At 30.4% G+C, this 21066-nt stretch overlaps 1 protein-coding gene across 6 annotated transcripts; it reads right to left on the bottom strand.

Moving 5' to 3' along the window:
- Nucleotides 1-158: 158 nt before the first annotated feature.
- LOC124431762 (AMP deaminase 2) lies at nt 159-20711 on the bottom strand. 6 transcript variants are annotated; one of them, XM_046980009.1, is made up of 13 exons: nt 20469-20711; nt 20299-20361; nt 13152-13309; nt 6601-6772; nt 3264-3420; nt 2501-2687; nt 1868-2415; nt 1468-1763; nt 1269-1395; nt 1026-1189; nt 657-951; nt 464-574; nt 159-381 (listed from the first exon to the last, which is right to left on the bottom strand). In XM_046980009.1, exons 1-13 carry the CDS (start codon nt 20537-20539, stop codon nt 211-213), a joined length of 2520 nt encoding a protein of 839 aa, XP_046835965.1. In that variant the 5' UTR covers nt 20540-20711; the 3' UTR covers nt 159-210. The 6 variants fall into 6 exon arrangements, with proteins under 6 accessions (XP_046835965.1, XP_046835967.1, XP_046835966.1 ...); XM_046980011.1 differs by lacking the exons at nt 6601-6772; nt 13152-13309; nt 20299-20361; nt 20469-20711 and adding exons at nt 3902-4507; nt 4615-5667; XM_046980010.1 differs by lacking the exons at nt 6601-6772; nt 13152-13309; nt 20299-20361; nt 20469-20711 and adding exons at nt 3902-4279; nt 4615-5667.
- Between the last annotated feature and the right edge of the window lie 355 nt (nt 20712-21066).

The raw sequence follows: 21066 nt of genomic DNA, 5'->3' as shown, positions 1-21066 counted from the left end.
TTTTATATTAATTTAGATAGAAGATAGTCTGCCTATAAAATATATCATATACAAATGCTGAATAAAAATTGTAAGAGAAATCAAAATAATTAATTCTATTATAGGAATCACAAACTTACCTGTTCCATTATAATTTTGTCCATATTTGAAATAATTCATTGAAGAAAAAATGTTGTATTGTTATAATACATTTTGCAAAGTTAACCAAAGTTAAAATAGTATAGATTCTGGTTTTTCTACGACTTTACAAATATTACATAATTCATCGACCAGAGTTTCATATCTGTATGCCACTCGTATATCCGGTACGTTGGTCCTAGTAATATCATTACCAGCAACACCTTCTTTTGTATAATTTGGGCCAAGCCAATATTGTTTACTCTATAAAATGAATATGTTTCTATAGAAAAAATATTACACATATATAAAATATATACATAATACTATTACGTATACAACAAACCTTGTGTGGGAAACCACTCATAAGAACTGAATTACGGGCTAATTCACACATATCACATGAACTGAGCTTCCATACTTGTGCTGCAATACTATATTCCTCCATTAAAGGCTCCTATATGCAAAACAAAATATTTTAGGAAACGTGTAGTAATATAAACATTAATAGATGATTTTTTAATTTTATTTTTCCTTACTTTCGTGAAGTGAAATTGTAGAGGATCATCTGTTGAAAGACTTACACACAATCCTCTTGCAAGGTATTCTGGAAGAGGATTACGATGATAATTCAAAAAAAGAGAATTGTTACTTAAAGGAGACATGGCAATGCCAATTTGTGCCAAATAATACAAATACTGGAGTACGGGAACTTTTCTTAGCAAGAGGCCATGAGAAATATTTTCTGCCATCATATAACCACAAACAAGATGTTGAATTGGTCCAGCTTCTCCACAATGAGGGCGAAGAACGAAAGTATTTAAACCTTGCTCCCTGTGAAATAAATCATTTATATTTCCAAATGGTTTTTATAAAGAGTTCTTTTTTTTATTAAAAATATAACTTACGCTCTAAAGTGATTCAACACTGTCATGTTTGCATAGGTATAATACTGGTAATATGCGTATGGAGGATTTTCAATGTCATCCCATTCTTCTGGGGGGCTAACATCTTTGTCAAATAATGGATTTTCAGGCTTACTTTCATCATCTACAGAATCAAAACCTATCACCTATTTAAAAATATTTTATATAATTCCATGATAAGAATTTGCAAGTAAAGCATATGACATTTAAAAAAGTTCTACTTACATATTGTAGAAACTTATGTAATTCAGGATGTGAATGTGGATCATTAGTTACTTCAAAAAGAGGTAAAAAGATATTATTTAAAATCTCTTGGAAGTTGGTCATAAGCTTATTTAGCTTGAAGATGTCGCTATAAATAAAGAATAACTAAATAGTATTTTACATATTTTTATAGTATGCAATAAGTAAATGATAGGCTTACTAAAGTCTTGGAATTTGAATGAGCCAGCGCACATTGTCCGAATAAACATCGCTCTGTATCGCCCATTTAGCTAGCTTATCCCACTCTTCAGGATTTTTTCCATAAATGGACAGTCGCAATTCTGCATTTTGATATTTCGATTCTTCAAGATCGCTTGCCACTTCTTTAATTATACTTGCAAAAAATTTACCATTAAGATAATTATCAGTTTTAAGAAAAACTTCACGAAGTCTGCTTTCACCAATAGGATTATATTTAGCATTGAATTTATCGAACCTATGAAATGTATTTCTATCCTGTGAAAAACAAAAAAAGAAAAAGAAAAGAAAGAAAGAAATGGGAAAACATTATTAACATTATTTTGTATAATTCTGTAATCCAACAACGTTTGAAAACTTACAGCATGTACATCTAGCATATCTACGCTTAAATCGTATGTTGTTAAATTCATTGATTGGAATACTTCGCTCAGTGTCATAGTCTCACCATTTTTCGAACACGTAACAATTTCATCCGCATGATTCTTTAATGTTTTCTTTATAAATCTAAGAAGATGTTTTTGATTCATACAGGAAGCCGCATGAATATGTGTATCGACCTTTCTTATATTATAAAAGTCTCTATGTGGAACAGCTTTCTGACTAGCCAATTCTCTAAGTTCATTCAACAAAACGTGCAACTGGTACTTGGATGAGAGATAACTCAATCTTCTATAGCAAAAAGATTTTAAAGGACCATCGGCGATCATGGTACAAAGAAGATTCATGTCCCTAACAAAGGCTGCTAAATCTGGATAGGAATATGGAAGTGGTTCTCCATTTTTCGCGTCCTCTTCATTAGCGAAAACATTGAAAACACCGTTTATGGGTAAAATTGTATAATTTTTTGCTGGTGGGAATTTGCATTCCCAAGGATCTCCACGTGATGCAGGTGCGTGTACCGGATGATCTGTGGTACCAATAAATAAATGTATCGTTATTTTTTCAAATACTTTTAAATTTATTGTCTTTTTAATATGATTTCATACGCGTACCTGCGATAGCTTTACGATCATCATGTTGAACTTCATCATTCGAAGTAACAGGTCTTTTATCGATGCTACGTAAAAATTTGGTCGTAATAGAAGGAAAACTTTGTTTAGAATTATTCATATACTTTTCTCGTATCACCAAGGCTTGAACGAGCATTTGCGATGCCTGTTGAAGATCTTCCAAAGGTACCTAAAATATATATGAAATGTAAATTAATATAGAAATGTCTTATTTATATATTAATTTTTGCTGATCTTCCGATCTTTCTACGGGTTTGTCTAGAACCCATTAGATAATAACGCGACACCTTGTGAACTTACTGAACCGTTCAATAATGAAGGTAAGTTAAATGTGTGTCGATGATCGATTAAAGGGGATATCACGATGTATGTTATTTTTGAACATAACTACATATGTACATTCAATGTCCATTGTATTATTTTATTTTTGTTCAATCAAACGAAATCCTTCTAAAGATTGGTTTTTTCTTTTCTTTTTTTTTTTTTTCACATTATTTCAGATAGCCCATTTTTGCGGGGAAGAAAAAACATGAAAGCATAATAGGCAAAGACTTGTGTTTGACAAAGGTTTCTTGAGTGACAATGCACACGCAGGGTTTCTTGACCAAGTTAAGTCTCAAAAGAGACATATGACGGGTGTCCCTAATTCTGTAGATCAATTTTAGATAATGTAAGCAAGAAAGCTTTTCTAGTAATATTCCTTTCTTTTTCTTTTTTTTTTTTTCTTTTTTTCTTTTTAACTTACCCCCGATGTATCTTCTCCGGATATTGAAACTCGTTGAAAATGTGGCACAAAATCATTTTCTTCGAAATTAAACGAGGGATCATCAACGTAGTCGGGTACTCCAGGACCAATCGACGGTTCATAATGACTGCGTCGCTCTTCGAGATCCTTTGCGGCTCTATATATATATATGTATATAAAAGAAAAAGAAAAAAAAAAGAAAGAAGATAAAAATATATGTCAAAATTCTCAATAAAAATATAAACGAAAAAGGAAGAAGCACCATAGTGGCAGCGTTTTGATATTTAAAAATCAACGCAAATATTTGGCATCTCATGATAATTATGTTATTCTATCAATGTCTGACGAAAGTATCAACGAAGGAAATAATTATTATGGCATTAGAATGGTATAATGAATAGATACACGGCTTAACTGAAAACTATTTTATGGAAATAATCGTATTTTAATAGATATCCTATTGAATGATCATATCTTATTTTGTGAGTCAGACTTTATCGCAATGCGATATCTACTCGATGTATTATAGTATATCGAAGAATGTTGTTCTCAACATGAAAGGACAAGGATTCAAGCTTCATAAATATATCTACTTATTTTCTTTCTTTTTTTGCAATTACAAATATCTTTTGATTTACCTCAGAAGTATGGTATTATCCCGTAGCCATCTTTTTGATTCGTTTGCACCAGCAAACATGTTACGTATTCCTATTTTTATTTGTGATTTTTCGTGTTTCAAGCGCGTCCTCGAAGACGCACAAACTTTTTTTTAACACAAAGTCTTTTTACAAATGGATTTATTTTATTTATGTTAAATACAAAAATTTTTATACGATTTAATTACTAATAATGCTTCGAAAGTCCTTTTTCTTATAACTACACTGTTATAGCGTTTAGAGAAACTTTCTTATTGTTTTGTATGATTTATTATAATTGCATATTCAACGAATTTAATAATCCATGATTTTAGATAATCTACTGAAGTATTTAGTGCATCCAAACGTATGTAAGTACACCTGCAGTTATAAATAGAGTGTAGTGGGGGGTTTCTTCTCCATGCGGCCAAGTTTCCCTATCAGTCATACATTATCCTTCACTTATTTTGTGTACGCGCGCGCGTATGTATGTGTACGTTAGTTGTGCTCTAACTTATATAAACGTAACTATCATATAATGACATCTCGTTGTATAGTATAAAATAAGCATGGTGGAATAACATATGATTGACAGAAAGGGAACCTTCGCTGTAAAGAATTAACAATGGCAAATGTACACATTTGAATTTTGTATTTGTAAATATTAGTGCTTTCTAATTAATGCGAAAAATCTAACATGATAATGAAAGTAGTACCTGTTGCTATAACATTACCGTTCCCTTTGATAATTTAAATCGTACTTGGTTCTCAATTAACCACGTGCGATCGATCATTGAATGCGATCTATTAAACATTTGTTACGTTTACCGTATACGTCATAATATATGATTATAGGTAAAAAAAAAAAAAAAAAAAAAAAAAAAGAGAAAAAAAAACACATAGGAATTCTATAGATTCTTAACACTTATAATACTCGTGCATAAGATGTTGTGTCACACTGCAGTAAAAGAAAAGAAATCGTCCAATGTCAAGGTAATGCGGTAACTCGTTGTACGATTATAATACCCATATAATTCCTGCCACCCTTAACAAGCAAAAAGAAAAAAGAAAGAAAAAAAAAAAAAAAAAGAGAAAAGAAAAGAAATAATGACGCAAGGTGAATCTAATGTATATTTTCACGATCGATCGTCAAAGAAAATTCGAGACATAGCGAAAAAAGAACATTAAAATTCACTTCGACGTTTAAAGAGAATACTTCGAATATTTTTTTCTCGTTAGAAAGAGTAGGAACTTTCACAGCGAATGCTTGCTTATAAATGCAATAAATCTTTATTTTCTATCATCGAACATTTCGTTACTATTATCTCTTCGTGTCTCCTGCATTTTTTTTTTTTTTCTTGATCGAATATCACAGACGATATAATAACTTGTACGTCCGATCGCGTCAACGTTCGCGCAAGTACTGAGAACGATAGCAGCCGAGGGCAAATCACCAGCAACCCCTTCCTACTTTCGTGTCGTATGCGTTCCTCGTATTATGTGTAAAACCGATACAGCACTATATATTTCCGTTTATACGCTTCTCATCCTTCTCTACGTTTCCACTACTTTCCAATCGTATCGTCATTTTATTCGTTTCAACTATGGATTTCTCTAATCATTTATATATAAATAAGAAACGCAGCGAGTCGCATTAGTAATTGTAAACGTGATTCTATCTCGTAGAAACGTGAAATATCTTACATTAGAAAGTCGAATGTTACTCGTTAATTAATATACCATTATGTTAATTAATACAGCGATTAAATAACTTTTCCAATTTCTTGTGAATCCTTTCAAGAAAATTATCGTTATGCTATATTACGTTCAATTGCACAAAGTGAATATGGTACAAAAGAAGAAAAAAAAAAAAAAAAAGAAAAAGAAAAAGAAAAAAAAATTAAATAAAATACAAATAAAAAAGCAAATTCTACCCATTATTGCTATATGCATGTATTTCTATCTTGTATAAACTGACTTATATTTATCTTTGTTTTTTTTATTCTATCAATATTGACAATTGATAACTATTATACGCAATAATAAAACAACAAGACGTAAACGTAAAATTATACTGAATAAAAAAAGAATATAATTATGGGGTTATACGTACACATATTGCCTTCGATGTATGTATATTATACTTATGTGGACGAAGATGTATAAAGGCAGATAGGTAAAGTTATATCGAATAGCACGGAGCCTAATCATGCAGGCTCCGTGCTGAATTATTGATCGCGACTTTATAACACATACGGAAGAATAATAATAGATATACAATTGGCAAGAATCCTTGATCGTAACGCATACGGTGTATGTATTACAATATGCAATCGATTGAAGAATTTAAAAATATATTAGGATAAAGAGGAACTGATATCTTTATACTCTTTCTCTCTCGTACACGCAATATATACGCATTATATATCTTTGTTTCTCACTTTCACAGTTTCTATACCACCATGAAGAAACAGTATTACGCAATGTGTGTATACATGCAAGGTGATAGGATAAAAGCGCGACCTCGTTTCAAGATTCTTGTGTTGAGTTTTCATGAATTCCGAAGCGACCGTGGGATCGATTGGTGTACATATTTCAAGGTTACACAACCTTGTAAACAATCGTTATAATTTGTTGTATATTCAACGTCAGCTTGCTTTTTCTATCATAATAATACATACGGCAATAGGATTTAGACTTACTTGACGGTGAGCTGTCTTTGAATGAGGAGCTTCTTTTCAATCTGCTCGATCGGGAATTGTGGTACTTCGTAAGGCGCTGAGATTTCATTTGGTAATTCTTGCGGAGCAAGTCTCAAGGAAGTACCACCACTTGCTCCACCACCTTCGAGACCATAGACTGGACTTTCGCTACCTGTAAGAAAAAAAAAAAGGAAAAGATATTTTAGAAACTCTACTCGATATAAATGGAATATATAATTGGTATGTGAAAACGAAAGCAAAAAAGAAATATTTTTTGAGAGTTACCAATATCTTTTATTTGACCGGTTTTCTGTAACCATTCGGTTACAGAATTACGTTTATATCCCGTTAAAAATTCATTATCACTTCCCAGTACCATCGTATATATTTATATCCCCGTAATCTTTCTATAATAAGTTTTTTTAGAAATTCCACTTCGGTTATCGTCTTAACTTCGACCGATAAAATCTGACCGTTGAAACATCAATCGTTGTTAAGAAGCTAGGAATAAATTAAGATTTAATTATTATTATTATCGCGCAATACTCTCGACATTTTGTAATGTTATCGATCGGTACAAAGTGCAATAGTAAAATATATATATTTTTTTCTTTTTCTTTTTTAACAAACTCTGAAAAATATATTAATCGACGTTTATAAATCGTACAGCTTCGAATTCGATCGGTCTTTTAAAGTTTAAATGATTTTCATAAAATACCTAGTAATAAATCTAGAATGATGATTGTTGCATGTAGAAACCAATCACATAGTCTTAATAAATCGGAAAAATAATCAAGTTATCGTAAATCGATAAAAGTATGAAATGAATGCACTTCAACGATTAAAAAGAATCGCACGTATAAAATACGGATCGTAATTCGTTCTTTATATATATATATATAAAAGAAAAAAAATAAAGAAAAGAAAAGGCAAATGTATATTCTTTTATGAAGAATTATAATTAGAATATTATTCACGACGTATGCGTATGTATATACGTATATAAGTGATATACATACGTATCTACACACAATTGCTAACTGGTTAACTAAAAAAAACACTTGTAATTGTTGAACACTCGTTTAAATTCACTCGTGTCGCAATGGCAAACTCTTTTTACGTGTATTACCAACGATCATTCGAAAATTCACTTCTTATTTCGTCTCTTTAAAAGACGCCATAAGAAACTGGTTCTGTAGTTTATAGATCGACGCACGCGAGCATAACTATTATTAGAAATAGTAGGGATAGATTATGGCGTGCGCTCTCTTTGAAGGAGTGGCAATTTCTACTTTTTTTCTTTTTCTTATTATTTTTTTCCTTTTTTTTTTCTTTTTTCTTTTTTACTTAAAACAATTAAACTCGAGAGAAAATTCACAAGTAGCAAAGAAAAATTTGTGAAAAGAGTATATAGTATCGATTGAAATATTTTTTAATAAACCGTTCATTTATTAAAAGGAAAGATATGTGTGTGTGTGTGTATAAAATCGCATATTTTAAATATGAAGGCAGATATATAATTAGATCTGATATTAACGAAGCTCGTCATACATCATTGAAATCAAAATGAAAATTTTAATATTTATTCGAACGTAATAACCTTTTTTCATTGCTGATAATACGTTGAAGTGATCAGTTCGTATCAGATAAAGGTTATCAAATCAGCAACGTTCGATGTCAAATTTAAGAAACGATTAAATATAAAAATATCATTGCCGGATAGAATGAAAATTACTATTTACTCATGCTAATGAATCCTTCTCTATGGACGGATAAAAAGATATTGTGAAATTAGATTTAAGATTCACGTAGGAGGACATTTAAATATTTTCACGAAAGAAGGACGCATATTTTTGATGTACACTTCTCTCGAAAAGACGATATAATGACAGATCGATCTTATAATAACTGGGATGATTCAATGAAGATGTAAATCGACATAAATAAAATAGAACACGATAATATTAATATCGTACAGTAATAATATTCTAATCGATAAATTGTATCGAAAGTCACTTTATTGAACTAAAGAGAAACACAATACGAGGAGTATGTTTATCAAAGAAAGACCATTCCCTTTTGTTTTTAACTACATACTTACGAACGAGATATGTATTTATTACAGCGCGGTACGTGGAAAATTACATTCCTAAATCTAGAACGGGTCTAGAAAGGTCTTTCATCGATGACTATCTATTGTCGTTTCAATGTCCTTTCAAGAGTCACACCGAGAAGACGTACTGTCGAGGTTGTAAACGTTGAGATCGATAAATTTCAATGGAATTTCTAAAATCATTCAATATATATCTTAAAATGAGAATACTTTTGTTGACCGAATAATAACTATTTTAATAACACACACTTAATATTGAATCTCGAAAAGAGAAAAGAACGAAAGAAGAGTGGAACGAATTCAGTTTATGTTTGAGAGGTCGGTGACCATGTTAACTGGTCGCAAGTGTCGAATACACTGACTGTAGCGTGAAGTTGGCACTTGGTAGACATCACAGAATCCGTACGCGAAACACAGTAAACACGCACATGGGGCACAAGAGTACGTGGAATGTGTAAGGTGCTACCATCCGGGACGTTGTGCCAAGATGCCGTGTTTTCTTTTTGGTAGCGCCACGGAGAAATCTTGAAATCATTTCTCTCTTTCCTTCTGTTATTTATTCTTTTATTCCTTTTAATGGCCACTTTTTCATAGAACTATCGTACGGAGTTGATAATTAATTTCAATGGCTAAAGATATCTTTCGGTCTATGTTCTAATTTTTTTTTCCTTAATTTTTTCGTTATTTATCATGAGAATAACAATTTGATGAACGATTGATGAATTATTATTATTATTATTATTATTTTATTATAATTTAGAATATCTTTTTGTTTATATAAACGCACATCTACGTCGGAACAATTTAACACAGAATTAAGTTATTTATATATAAATTTAAATATATGCATATATATATATATATAAACTTGATCATTTTATGAGGATAGATGAACAATGTTGCTGTCCGATAGTAAGAACAATCAATGCTCAATCCCTTTTCATTGTTCGACAAATCCTCGTCTATACTGATTTTCCATAAATATTATTTAGTAAAATGCGTATTGAAACATGTCCTTTGTACATTTATTAATAAATTTAAATCTCATGTATAACATAAAAGATATTTTAATTTAAGATAAAATTTTATCGAATTAATGATTCATTGAATACGCATTAATAGATTTTCGAGAATGATATGTTTAGCAACGCAGTAGACTATGTATAAAATGCATAGTATATTTGTATATTTAAAGTTAATGTAGCCAGAAAGAGATGGTTCTTGGGGATTGTTCGAGTTATTTCATATTTTTCTCGTGGAAAGTCTTCCCAGTGAATCAAGTTTTGGCAACGAACCAAAGTCTCCTTTCTCGATGAGACTCTTCTTTGCTTGCTAGTGAAAAAGATCAATACTATCCCTTGGCATCGTTATCTACGTACGTACAAAATTCCTTATGTACTCAGGTTTCCTTGATTCTTCGAATATAACAAATTTTTGTTTCTTTTCTATCTAAGTGTTTGATACGTATATCAGCCTTCGATGTTTATCTTCTACCTGCATACTCTTGTGTTTTGTAGTACGGAATCGCTATAAATAAACATATGTACGTCGTCGGACGAAAATATCAACGAGAAATATATTTTCGTAATACGCACTCTATGCTAGTGACATTCAAGGATAAATTTGCATTTAACGTAGTAATGTTTACATATTTTGAATACACGAAAACATTTATACAACGTTCGTTAAATTGAAGAGATCCAAGAGAACGCTTTTTTTCGTCATTAAACAATCTAGATATTTATCTAACGAATTTATAGAAATTTATCTACCCTTACAATAATGAATTATATAAAAATTCTCAAGCGGTGGTTGAATATTCATTTATATTTTCGTTCAATTGCTTCATCGATACTAGTAAACTGTAAGACGAAAGAAAAGAAAGAAAGAAAAAAAAAAAAAAAGAAAATAAAAAGAACATTGTAACAAATATTCTGTACTTCATCATCGTGAAAAAAGAATGTTTGTTATAACAGTTATGCTAATCTCCGTTGATAAGTTATAAAACGTTCCTAGTCATAAACAGGTTTTCTCATATATACCAATATGTATATATATATAAACATCTTGACAGAACGCATAGTAAGTATGATAGCTCGTTTAGCTCGTTTCAATTTTATAAAGGATACATATCTTATAAAATATATACAATATTTTTATGTATATATATATATATATATATACATTTAAACTTCTAAAAATAATCATGAAATAAAAATGTCTACCTGTTTTATTTGGATGAGATTTTCGCGCTATCGTTAAATCCGTTTCGTACATAATAGTTCCTTGTTGAAAATATTTCAACACTATCGACGATTTATCGAATAATGGCACTATTAAAAATATCTTCTTTGCGATTATAAAAATATATCAAGAACAATGATAATACGAGCGTTAAGGAAAAGAGAGAACGATAGACTTATATCAAACTTTACGACTACTTGCTTATCGTTAACAGAAGAATTTTTTGTTCTTATCAATCCCCCACTTTTAGTTCTCTTTCAAGCATATTATTTCAGATAAATCATTTATGAACTTACATATATATATATACACCTTCTCATCGAGTGACGATGTATGTATATAGTTACCTATCTACCAATACGAAACGTCGTTGATAAGGTATCGATAGTCGCATTAAAACCAGTCTGATTTCCCTAGTCGACAAAAATAGCTACGTGTAGACGGTTGTTTTAAAAGATCACTTACGCAACTTTAACGCGTCAAATACGTTCAATGACAGTTTGTTTTCAATGCGATTGAAAATGAGACAATTATATTACATTCAACTCTGCGTTGAATATCAATAAAGAGTTTTTTTTTTTTATTTGTACAAGGAAATCTATGAAAATGAAATTTCCACAGTTACCTTCTTCGGTATCGACCAGGAAGATTGACGGTAGACGAATTCCAAGAAAGGTTTCGTTTTCCGTTGTAGTGACACCTCTGCTTGACATTTTGTTCGTTAAGAAAAATATATTAGACCGGTTTACGTGCGATTATAGATTGGAACACACTACTTTAATGAACGAAATTGTACATCTATTTGTACATTTATACGCGATGACCGATAGTTCTTACTTTCGACGTGGCTCGTTATATTGTATGGCAAACAAATAATTTGTTTAAATAAGTGACGTAAAACTACGTTTTACATAATACTATTCGGTTGATTGAATGATTGGTCGTTTTACACTTTGCTTTATTACTTAACGACATAACACACATCCGCTAAATGTTATGATACATACTATATAAGTAGCAAATATTATATTTGGAAGATAATAGATACGAAAGATTCAGTAAATAATTATTCAATCTTTCACTTTCACTTTGTTCAGTATTATTTAGTTGATTTAACGTAATATCTATAAGAATCTTTTTAAACAAAATATATCATTGATAATACTGTTATTAATCAAGTTTAAAAACTGTACGTATTACTCGAGAATAATATAAAAATTTTTTAAAAACGTCCAAATACAAAGTAATAATTGTCTTATGAGATAATTAATTTTAAATAATGATATTTAACGCGTGAAGAGACAAGATCGCGAGTGATGTGTACTGACTGTTCGTGGCAGTCGAACTGAACTATACTAACGCGAAACTAACGAGAGTTATTTTCTTTCTGTTCATCTACCGACACCTTCGGAGGATCCCGAACTCAGTTCGAATAAGAGACAGTGAATATTCTGACATCGTCGAAAATACTACAAGGAGAGAAAGAAGAAGAAGAAGAAGAAGAAAGAGAGACGAAGAAGAAACTTGTGCAGGCTTAATGCCAATCAAAAGAAAGATCTGTTAATAAATCTTAAAATCTTTCCATTTTATATTTAGAATATTTAAGAATTATTCCAAAACAATTTACTATGTTTTCATTAATTGTAAGAACGAACCAAGTGGAACGTTCATTAAAACCCGTATGTTTCTATTTAATAGAAAATTATTCAAAGAAACTTACGTAAATGTGCATACGTTATTAATATATTTATCAATTAACATATTGTTCTTAAAAGATTATACAATTTCAATCGGTAATTTCATCAACACTTAGAACCTTGTTATCATCACGTTCGCCGACAATTTTACAATTAAGCGAGCATCAAATATATAATTCTTATCGTGACAACAGATTATGAATATCCATTAGATTGCTTATATTATCCCATCTTTCGTCGCACGAAAGGTAAAATTGATGAGAGTTCGTGAGGTTTGCTTAAAGAGTAAGAAATCGATATATGTATTTATATATCTACGTAAGTATATAAAGATGAATGGAGTTAGAAAACGAAATTGATGCTAAATGATCGATTGTAAATTTATTCCCTTTTTTTTTTCTGTATTACATTCGTCATTCTTTTATTTCTTTTTTCCTTCTTTTTCGGGACAATTTTTATTTCATAATTTAAAAAGAAAATTCATTTGTTCGACTTACGACCACGTTGATCAACGTTGTGTCCAGGTGTCGTGGAACTATCGGCATCACCTTCGCCATCAAGTTCGTAATAAATCCTGTCGGTTGCAACGTTAACGTCTTTTACTCCGTTTACATCTACTACGCCATTCAATGCAACAGTATCCTCCATATTTTCCCTGTGGACATTCGTATTTTTGTATTAACGCATAACAAAATTGATTATAAAGATAGACGACGATGAGTCCATTCAAGAAAATAATATGGACTATGATGAAAAGCAAAAAAGAAAAATAAATATAGTATTACAATTGTAACCTTTTTTTTTTCTTATTTTTCTTTTTTTCTTTATCCTCGAAGAAAAGCAAAGAAATAGAACTAATTTTAATGAAGCTTACTATCACATAATTATAGGATAACTAAATCTAACGTCGCATTTGTAAAAATGTAATGATAGTTGAGTGAACAAAAATTAAAATGGATAATGCAATTATCATTAATACGATTTAAACTATATTCTATCTTTCCTTATAAGATTTCATTGTTTGTCAATGATCGTTTTATTAGTTATTTCATTGTTAGTTTACAAATTCTAAAGCGCTTTTATAGAGACCCTTGAATTCGTGTTCTTTTAATAGATCATTGAGAATTTAATTCAAGCTCGTTAAATTACAGTGTAAAAGGGGAGAGGTCTGTCTAATTTGATTGTTGTAAGTTGAAAAAGGTTAGATAGTTATACTATTATGATAGTGTAAACCTATATTATTATTTTTTCTGCAATAGAAATATTATACTAATTTCTCAGTATTAATGTAACTTCCAGCGTATACGAATTCTTCGAAATTAATAGATAATGTAATCAATATTGTTGAACTTGTTACTCATTCTATACTTAGAAACTATTAGACTTGCATGAAATAATGAAACTACTATTTTAATCAATTTCTGCTAGAAGAATGCTTATATATATATATATATTTATTAAGGAAAATAATAAACAAATCTTATTAAGGTATAAATCAATAATTATAAAAATATCAAGAGGTCACTGTAATTCATTCAAGATATATATATATATATATATATCCGTGTGCAGTTTGTGCGCAGATGCAAACTGCACCTTAAACGCAATTCGTTGATTTTCTTCGAGCATGTGTGACACATTAAAAAGAATTGTTTACCTCTATCAATCGATAAAAATTGTATAAAATGAAAACGAGAATTCTTTTTTTTTCTTATCGAAATAATAGGAACGATCGATATATAATCAATGATAAAGTTTAACGGCGAATAATAATAATTTTCAAAGAAAAATACAACACATATTTATATATGATTACTCGTTAGACGTTATTCCAATATACGTCGAACGACGATCAATCACTCGAGGAGTCATATCTTATACTTACATTTTTTTTTCTTTCTTTCCTTCTTTTTTTTTTTCTTTAATGAACAACGTAGAAAATTCAAGGAATGTCGAATGAATGTGTGAAAATGGAAAATTCTTGTTATTATATTTAACGTAGAAATTGAAAAAGCGAATGTCGACGAATTGTAATCACATTGGTTCCAAGGACGACATGAAAGCCGGTTAAAATTCGACCAATCACGTGGCGCTTGGAATAACTGACAAAATACGCGCGCGTTTCTAGAGAACGACAATGGAATGAGAGCGCGACGCACGATATTTATCCTTTCTTTCTCCTTGATAAGAAACACAAATGTACGGGGTTTACTCGTTGGAAGAAGAGATAATATGGAGGAAGCACTCGCATGTGTGATAATGAGAGTATATATATATATATATATCTTTGCTTCTTCTATCGTTTTTAGGACACAATGGAGATGACAGTTTGAAGAACTTTAGCCGGAATACATTAAAAGAAACGATCGTAAAACAAGAACGGTAATTCTCAACACACGCTGGAGCGTGCTGCTGGTCAGCGACTGTCACTACTGCATACCGGAGTTACCATGTATGCGTGCAGGACCGTATCACGTCTCTTGAAAAGTCAGACCCATTCTTGATAATTTCTTTTTGATTTTATAAAAATATACAAAAAATCTATCGTATCGTGTCAACATAATTATACAAATTTTTATAAAATTATACTGCGAATATAATAGTTATAGGTTAGAAAGATACTTCCCGAAGAAATTCGACGAAACTAAATACAAAGATGTATTTACAAAAGGTATCGTGCAAACGAATTTTCTTGTCGTATGTTACTCGATTTAAATACTTTTTAATGAGATTTATCATTTTCTACTTATTCGTATATTATTAGCTGTTGAAAAAAGAACATTATATTTGAATATAATTCAACGTCGCATCTGAAATTATCGTCGTTACAGCACTGTCTATGGTGAGAGATGCTTGCACCATGCTGATTCGTGATTGGTCACATAAAACGATGCTGTGTTAACAACACACCCAACTAGCGCAGACTCGCGCCTGTCGACTGTGAAAATCCATATCAAGCGAGTATCACCTATGTATTCTTTTTACATGCTAAATATCGATGCTATACTCTGAAACTTAGCATAAAATTGCTTTTCGCAAATGTAATCTCACTGGAAATATCTGAAGAACTACACATTATCCTTAAGCTAATCACCTTATAACAAATAATAAAAAAAATTCATTATATACAAATATCTCAAAACCATTCAAAATCATTTATATAAAAATATCTATATTAAAAGCATAATATATACTATTATATATACTATTTACTATTACTATATGTATATATATATATATATATATATATATATATATATATATATATATATATATATATATATATATATAGTAATTTCAATGAAAATGAACTTTTCTTTCTTATATTTAATCAATAATTATATTGTTTTACTTATATATAAATTACATGATCTATTGAAATCAAATGATTCATATCTGACAGAATTATCTTTTAAAACTATTCGCGCTATTATTTAAACAAATTTATTGAAAATCAAAGTCACTTTCTGTATTTGAAATATTTCTTTCGATCGTACTTTCCGTATCGGAATCCAATAAAGAATTAATAATGTCTTTCTTTTTCTTTGATTGATTTGTTCGTTCTACAGGTATTGATACTTGATCATTATCGCTAATAATATTACTCTGATTTATTGATTCTTTTTCTATTTCATTATTTGCAAAATTTTCTGTCACATCCTGAGCATCTATATTATCATCATTGTAATCAGTTTCCACATTAATAGCATTCTGATCAGTTTCTATGTTAACAGCATTCTGATCATTTTCTATCTTGATAACATTCTGATCAGTTCCTACGTTAATAACATCCTGATCAGTTTCTACAGTATTATACTGTTCCATTAAATATTCTTCATTTGTTTCATTATCATTTATTTGATTAGTATCATAATTTTCATCATATACATTAGATTTATCCCTATCCTCATGATAACCTTGATTTTCTTCTATATATTCTTGTTCAGAATCAGCTGGATATTGCTCATACGATTGTTCGAGATATTCATCTTCCGTTTTTATCGCATTTTGATCAATGATAGCGTCGTAATCATCTTTAATATATCCTTCATATTCTTGTTGGTTGTCATTATCTTCACCTAACGCATTTTGATCATAATCATATTGTTGATTTGGTTCTATGAATTCTTGATTCACATCGGATATATATGCAGTGTCTTGATCGAGTTCTTGAACGTTTTGTTCATTAGAAGCATAGTATTCGTGCGATGTATTCTGTTGCGGTAATTGTTCTTGTTGAATATCATCAATATTAACTATTTGACTGTTTTGTTCAATATTCTTATTTTCTTGATTTACCTCTATTTTATTATCGTCTACTTCATCTTCGTAACGCTGATTCTTATATTCAATATAATCACTTGTAAGTGGAATATTTTGAATTGATTCTTCCTTTTTATTGTTTTCACTTAAGTTTTGAGTGTTCGAAGTTATCTCTAAATTGTTATTCGTATTTTGTTGTTCAATTGTATCGATTTCTTCGACAATTGCGTTTTCATGTTCACGGGATAAATTCGCTGTTACTTCGTTTTCTAGGATGACCGATGTTTCTGTAATCTGTTTCTCGTGGTCATCTTCGTTAACAAATATGGTTTCTTTATTCTCGTTATTTTCAATCAAATCTTTATCTATCTCATCTGGTTGTACTTCTATAACTTGTTTTATCATATGTTTAACATCCCAAGGATTCAATGATTCAGCATTAGAAAACTGTTGTGATATTTCTAGTTCTTTTCCTGTTTGCAGGACATAATCTTCCTTCGCCTGTTGCTCATGATTTTTTACTACAGCTTTGCTGTTATCGACTTTTGCATCTGCACTATTTTGTAAGATCATTTCCTCGTGTTCATTCGGATCTTGTATATTTTTAATCTCTACGTTGTTCCAGTTCTCTTTCTCAAGGTCTTGAATATTTTTGTCCGACTGTTCTAATTCTAGATTATGCGATGTAACATCATTATTAATATTACCCTTTTCCAACCTAGCAGATGTTTCAAATGTTTTATCCGACAGAACGTCGTATCTTGTCTCAGAATTAAGATTCATACCTTTATCTTCTGTATTTTTATCATTTTTGGGCACAGCCCCATTGATTTTCTTATTTTTATTGTCACAAGACAATTCCATTTTACTAACGGAAGGCTTCTTAGATGCAAGATCATTGGCCAAGGCAAGAACTTTCGCAACTTCCTGAGATACACGTTCATCTTTTACTTTATCTGTAGGATAGTCTGTTCCATCATCGGAAAGCGTAATATTAAGAAGATCACCGCTCGTATTCTGTTCGTAATCATGTTCTTCCAAACTTTGTACATCTAATTCTCGATGAAGATTCCGAATTTTATTGATATATCTATCTAACTCGTTCTCCAATTTTCTCGTTGTCCTAGTCTCTTCATCCAAATCAGTATTTCCCCTTGGAATGTTTGATAATCCATGCATTGCTCTACCCATGGTCATACTGCTTGTTAAATTTGGAATGTTACGATAAAGCGAATTATCTCGTGGGAAAAAATGTGTTGGCATTTCTTTAGATTTTAAATCGTTATATGAATGTCCTGTTGGTCTATAATTCGAGAAATAATCGATTTGTCCGTGAGATCTTGGAGACATTTCTGCCGGTATTCTACGCGGGGAATCAGCTTTTGTAATCTTTGTTGGCACCGATCCCAAAGTAGAGAATCTAAAGTTCGATCGTGGGACATTTTTGTATAAATCCGTATCACGATATAAAGTGTGTTGTGTAATCGGTATATCAGATTGACATTGAGCGGATGTCGACGCTATTTGACTTTGTGGAATGTTTAATAAATTACGCTGTAACATGTTTTCACTAATTAAAGCTTCGTTCGTAGCAGGATATACAGCATTTTGGATTGGCTCCATATGGCTTGTTGATAATTTATTATACTGTGAAAGAAATGATCGATTTAAGGCTACATTCTCTAAAATCGATCTAGGCAAATACTGATCAGAAAGATTTCGACTATTTTCAAGATTCAATGGTGACACGAATTTATTATTGCAAATATCTTTTTGTGATTGTTGACTTTGCGGTAATGATATTTGTGACAATTGTAAATGTTGATTTTTTACGTCTTTTGGCGAATTAAGATTTCCTTCATATTCAGACCCTCTTCGAGAAACGTTTATCTTGTTGGATAAAATAGTAGGCGACGAAATAATTCTCGTTCGCGGTAGATTTTGTATATGCAATAATTGCTCGGTCTTCGATGGATTATTTGTTAATTTTTTATTAAATTGAACCGTAGAAAAAGGAATATTTTGATTTACTTGATGACTAAATTGTACGACAGACGTATTTTTCTTAAAATATCCTTCATCGATTTGACTTGCGACACCGCTGTCACCAATAATACTACCTGGATTTTGACGATTCGCATAAACGCGCAATAAATAAGTTTCGTATTGTTTCTGTAAAATAAGAAAATAAACTAATTATTATTAAGTATTGTTAACAAAATGTAAATAATAAATGTAATCTAAAATGTAATATGACATTGATGGTTCGTTCAATACGATCGATAAACAATGTTATAATATAAAATTAATAACATCATGATACAAAGAAGTATTATGGTTTCTGTGCACGCAAAGTTGATGTATGGATTATTTAAATGAAGGTAAAAATATTGAAATAATAAAAGAAACAGAGCTTACTCTGAGAACATTAAGTTTATCTGTTTTTGCGGTCATTAACGAGAGACTATTGTCAACCCTATCCAATGCACCAAGAAGTTTGTGGTTTCTTTCATCCCTTATTCGTTGTTCTTCTAAATATTCTATATACTTCATTCGCAATCGGCTTATACAAGTATCGTGTCTGCAAGTGGAGAATAACGTGAATTTTTTTTTTTTTTTTTTTTTTTTTTTTTTTTTTTTTTTTTTTATAAATATATATATATATATATATATATATATATATATAAATATTAAAGTAAAAACAAATCGTTACATTTGTAAATAGTGACAAAGAGAAAAAGAAAAGGAACAATTCAGAAATAGAGAAAGAATTTTAACTAACTACGAGTGCAGTCGTTAAAGTAATTTAACCTGACAATTGGAATCTAAAAGAAACATTTCGTGACATTTAAGGGAAGGTCAAGCCTTCGGTCTTGCACGCGATGATATAGCTACAGGACGTTTTAAAGGATGATACGCGCAATAGAATATTGAGCTTAGCAAGAATACAGTTATATTGAGTTTTACGATCGATGAAATTTCTCAATGCTAAAAACACATACACGCACATCATGTACACGCGCACGCGAGCGTGTGTCTGTAAAAAAGAAAAAAAAAATAAATAAATAGTATTATTAATAACATATTTTATCTTTGACTTCAATATGTATTACCTAAATTATTGAAGTTAATTGAAAGGAAGTTTAACGATAAATACTACGATTTTGTTTGAAAAATGACATGTTTTTTCTATCACTATTATTGTTTTAACTTTGTTATAGCCTTTAACCCTAATTTTCGATAAATCTTTTTAATGTGGTTTGATGATCGTCTTGATATTTTATTTCATGAATCATATATTTAAGACAATTACATAATAAAATTAATAAATAAACAATTACAAAATTCTTATAAAAATAAAATAAGTTGTTTTGCAATTACCTGTTACGAGATTCTTGTACCAATAAATTAAAACGTTCTTCCAATCGTATTCTTTCCTCTTCGCTACAACAATTACACACACACATATATATATATAAATATAATTCATACAAATAAACTGATTTTACGAACAATGTTTGTAATATATCGAAATATATAAGCGCACTTACCTTTTACGCAATTTACCCTGCAATTCGAGCATTTTTTTGTAATAATCGTGAACATCGTGTAACGACGTCATATTGTATAATTTAAATCGATTAAAAATTTGTCAATTTATCGATCACATCGATATTCGATATCGTACGGTCACGTGATCGAAAAAAATTCCGCGCGTTAGATCATCCTCTCCATTTGGAAATAGGATTCGATATGTAAATTTTATAATAGTCGATCGTTTCAAATCGAATAGTTTACATTTACACTTGATGAAATTTTCAAATTAACAAAATATATTTTGGATTAATAATGAACAAATTTTTTTCAAGAGCACGAACGACCCTTCGTCATACGAATACAACGAGGAACTGTCGCGTTTTATGAAGCATCGCGCAGAAAGAGGGGTGTTTCGATAGCCAAGCACGCAGGTGTTGTTGGATACGTTACATACTTCTATAACATGCGGGTAAATATCATAATGATATTTCTACAATTAACTTATTTTCAAACTTTTACCATCACACGAAACGATGTCTAATTAAGTTAAAAACAATATAGTAATAGATACTATATATTATATTATATTATATTATATTATATTATATTATA

Source organism: Vespa crabro, chromosome 22 (genome assembly GCF_910589235.1).
Source record: "Vespa crabro chromosome 22, iyVesCrab1.2, whole genome shotgun sequence".
NCBI lineage: Eukaryota > Metazoa > Arthropoda > Insecta > Hymenoptera > Vespidae > Vespa > Vespa crabro.
Note: the sequence above shows the minus strand (reverse complement) of the source record. Positions and strands in the feature narration are given on the sequence as shown.

Bases quoted from the DNA above. Each gene is read 5' to 3' on its own strand.
- LOC124431762 (XM_046980007.1), bottom strand. From the start codon at position 20,539: ATGACGTCGTTACACGATGTTCACGATTATTACAAAAAAATGCTCGAA. The intron at 20,362-20,468 runs GTAAGTGCGCTT...TAATTGTTGTAG, and splicing joins CAGGGTAAATTGCGTAAAAG to CGAAGAGGAAAGAATACGAT. The intron at 19,090-19,335 runs GTAAGCTCTGTT...CTTATTTTACAG, and splicing joins ATAAACTTAATGTTCTCAGA to AAACAATACGAAACTTATTT.